Raw genomic sequence first — 4029 nt, 5'->3', positions numbered from 1 at the left:
CTGTGCAAACATTGATTGTTAGCACAACCGTTTTGATTTACTTGCTATGATTTATGGAGTAAATACTTCATTGATAATTATACGAGAAGATGGTTGGGGGTGCAGTCAAAATAAAACACAAATAAGTTGATGTAACTTATTTAGTCGTGCCAACGTTTCGGCTTGAATTTCTAGCCTTCATCAGGATAACAACAATGAATACAGTAAATATAAACAGAATGACATAAAATAAATAATTTTACAGAATGGAATTAATAAAATAAAGTGATGAGATAAGTAGAAAATAAAATGTATACATAAGTAATTGAATAAGTAGGTAAAATAAAATATTTAAGAAATTAAATTAAATTAAGTAATATAATGCTAAGAAATATGAATATATTAGTTAATAAATAAGTTAATAATTTAAAAATTAATTCATTGATAATTATTTTCCTTCTTGATTAATTTGCACTATAATCATGGTAGAGAAACAATGAAAATTTAAAAATTTCAATTTGCCCACTCAACATAGCAACAATTCAACAGATTTCGGAAGGACATGTGCTGCCAACCTGACTATTTGAAACAAGTTTGTTTTTTCCTCTATAACTTTTCAATAATAAAATTGGTTAGTTTGCTCCATCCATGATAAAGTCGATTAGTTTTCTCTTTGATAGAAATAATTGAAAAAAATATTTACCAAAAAAGAGGATATTATTCCTTCCATATTAGTTAAATTTATTACCATGCTAAAGTTTATTAAATTAAATGGTACTAAAATTAAATCTCGACATTTCATATTAAAAAACACTGAATTAGCAAAAAGAAAGATGAATTTAGATGAGCATTATTGTTCTTAAAAAAGTCCCCCCGATATGATGTTACTTGCGTGATTCTGATCTCTTGTAGAGATCGCACCTTTGAGTTACAACAAGCTACACCTTTCAGTTCTGCATAGATATAAGTTTTATTTGATTCGGCGAATTCTATAAATATATACAATGTACTAGAAGGCTATTTCCTTGAGATTTGAGTTTCAACTGCCATGTGGATCCTTCTTCTTTATTTAATTCAATCTTCTTGTGTTTTTTTTTTTCTATTAATAAATTCACATCATCATCATTTCCTCAGATTAAAGACAACCAGGGAGTGTGATATTTTACAAAATTACAATAATGGCATGATAGAGACCTGTACCCAGTGGTACCTCCTTCTGACTTCAATTCATTTCATTGGTTATCGAATGAGATCCCTCATCCAGTTCCTTTTTAGTCTTGTCTTTGGGAAAGGTGGTTGTAGCCATATCTTATACCAGTGTATTGGTGTGATGAGTTCATCATAAGTCTTGTATGATGTTTTAATGCAGTCTTGTACAGTAGGTATGTATATGTTTACAGTATTCTGTTACTTGGTATTGCATTGTATTGGATTACGAGAGGGAAAATGGGGTAATAACCCACTTCCTGTGGCATAGGAAAAAAAAAAAAGTATTCTGTTACTGATGTTTCATGAATATCTTGCAATCTGAACCAGTGTTTATGATTGAAATGTTTGTAGCTTTTTTTTTTCTGTTCCATACATTTGTAAACCATAAGACCAAATGGGTTATAGCAAGTAGGTATATGTATGGAGTGGCTGTCTTAAATTTAGTACCAATGTCTGAATTACTTAGGTACTTAGGTACTTTTAAGAAATGAAATTTATTATTATCATTGTTACTAATTGTTATCAATTTCAGGTGCCCAGTCAGGCGGCTGCAGGTTCGACAAAAAGCCTTATTATCGATATTCTGGCTGCCACAGCTATGACGCTTCAGCGCTTAACATAGTGCTCGGCCTCCATTTCAAGTTCGATGCTGACCAGTACGCACTCTGGGAGGAAGAAGTATATTTCAAAAAAGCGGCCGATCTTCTCTCTGCCGATAATACGACAGATCTCTCCCCTTTGTGAAATGAACAATAATGCCTTGTTAATATATTTGTATTTTTAAATGTTATCGATTACACTTCTAAAGAACTTGCCCGTATTATGTTACCTGATATTAGATTCTAGAAATTTTTTTTTTTTTAAATTATTTCATTTGCCTGAATCATTTAACTTTAGTTTTTTATTACTTGCTATTTATTATATTTTAAATTAGATAATTAGGTAATGAATTATTATTTTCGATTGTAATTTTCCTCATGATAAAATAATCGTAATAGTACAGCCATATTTTATCATATGGATGAAATTTATATTACTTTGTCTATTATACGAACATAAAATAAGACAAAATGCAATTGTAGTAATATAGATTCAATACAATGTCTGTCTCAAACCGTAAAACATGTATGTGGAAGTTATCATATCTACTGTCATTGTATGTTACAGTAATAAGACAATTTGTATTTAAGTTTAATTTGTATTAAATTCCTGATTTGACATTAAGTCCCCTAAACTTTGAGAGATAAAATGAGATTATCAATAAAGAAAATTACAATTGGGATTGATAATTCACTATCTAATTTTATATAATATATAACTTCTGTCATTAGCAAAAAAGAAAAGTTAGATAATTATGTTTCCTGCCAATAATTTTTGTTTTCATTTAAGTTAAGGAAAATTAAATATAGAATTTATTGTTATCAAATTTAATATTTTCTTTTACAATGAAAATAATGAGAAAAAGAAATGTTAATTTAAGCAGTTAAAAACTGCTAGTAAGGTTCAAATTATTCTTTTCTCAAACAAAATTATCTCTTGTATATATTTAATAGGCATATGAGAATAACGTGTTCCTCTCATGATAATATTGATAAATTAAATAAGTTTTTTCTTTAACTTTATATCAATTGTGCTACTAGGCATTGAGGATAAATGTTCGAAAAAATATACGATATCCCGAAAACTCTTGTAAGAGTATAAAACGAAACGATACGAAATCATCACATTAGGTTATAGTTTTTTTTTTTTTATTAATGGCTAAGTTGATTATTTTCGGTAACGATCGATTTTTTTTTAGATAATTAGTTTTTAAAATTATAAAGAAAAAATTATATAATGCTGTTACTCTACATCTCTTCTCTTTTCTGAGCTTCTGCCTCATATTGTATCATGAAAGTTTTATCTGCTGTTAAACAACGAATTAGTAAAGTTGTTGCAATATTGTTAGTATTTTTCACTGTATTGTATTTCTATACTATTTCTGGACCGCGGTAGGAATGTTAAACCAATGTATTACTGTAATTTATGAAACTTACTCATGTTTTCTCTACAAAAAACAGTGAAACTTTTTATGAAACGTCCAATTGCAAAACTCCTTAAATCGAAAATCATGTTTTTAGCACAATTTTTTCCTTTGAAACAACCTCTCCGCAATCTGCAGACAAAATAATAGAAAAAAATGCATAACCTTTTAAAATAAAATTTCTGCATCAAAATTTGTATCACCAGCTGTTTATATTTTGGCTGCAAAACTCTCTCCGCTGTCATTTTCATCTTTACTAGCCTCTATCAATATTTGCAGGTATTTTGTCAGTTTATCAATTATCAACTTCATAAGAAAAAAAAAATCACGAATCTAAAGCCTAATATCATTTTTAAATGGGCTTATTTTTTCTAATAAAAAAAAAAATGTTAATTTGTCTGAATAGCTGTTTAAAATATGTTATTGTCTCTATTAACTTTTGCTTCAGTATTCGTTCTTGAGAATATCTCTCCACGCTGTTCCCAAAAACAAAAACTATTATTCAGGTAACAATAAGTAAAGTGATTCATTACAAACACAGCACGAATAATAATAAAACGAATAGGATATCATAATGAGGTGTAAATAGTCTATGTAGATTAATAAAAGAAGATGATCGGGATGTGTCGTCAGCAAAAAATACACAAATAAATGTAACTTATTAATTTTTGCCGATGTAATGACCTGAATTTCAGGGCTACAAAAAACCTTAATTCAGAGATAAAAAAGATATAAAGAAAATAATAATAAACAAGCTTGGAAAAATACATAACAATTTTTCTATTACACAATTCTTCAATTAAATTGATATCATTTTA

At 28.2% G+C, this 4029-nt stretch overlaps 1 protein-coding gene across 1 annotated transcript in view; it reads left to right on the top strand.

The window, feature by feature from the left end:
* Window positions 1-2041, top strand: part of LOC106686081 (uncharacterized) — a 12825-nt gene extending 10784 nt beyond the window's left edge. The window contains exon 5 of the mRNA XM_014429200.3: window positions 1721-2041. Within this exon, the coding sequence (XP_014284686.1) occupies window positions 1721-1932 (212 nt within the window). The 3' untranslated portion in view covers window positions 1933-2041. The remainder of the gene's footprint in view (window positions 1-1720) is intronic.
* The last annotated feature ends 1988 nt before the right edge of the window (window positions 2042-4029 follow it).

Source organism: Halyomorpha halys, unplaced genomic scaffold (assembly GCF_000696795.3).
Source record: "Halyomorpha halys isolate HHAL.00 unplaced genomic scaffold, Hhal_1.1 Scaffold776.1, whole genome shotgun sequence".
Lineage (NCBI taxonomy): Eukaryota > Metazoa > Arthropoda > Insecta > Hemiptera > Pentatomidae > Halyomorpha > Halyomorpha halys.
The sequence above is the reverse complement of the archived record's forward strand: the minus strand, read 5'-3'. Positions and strand labels throughout refer to the sequence as shown.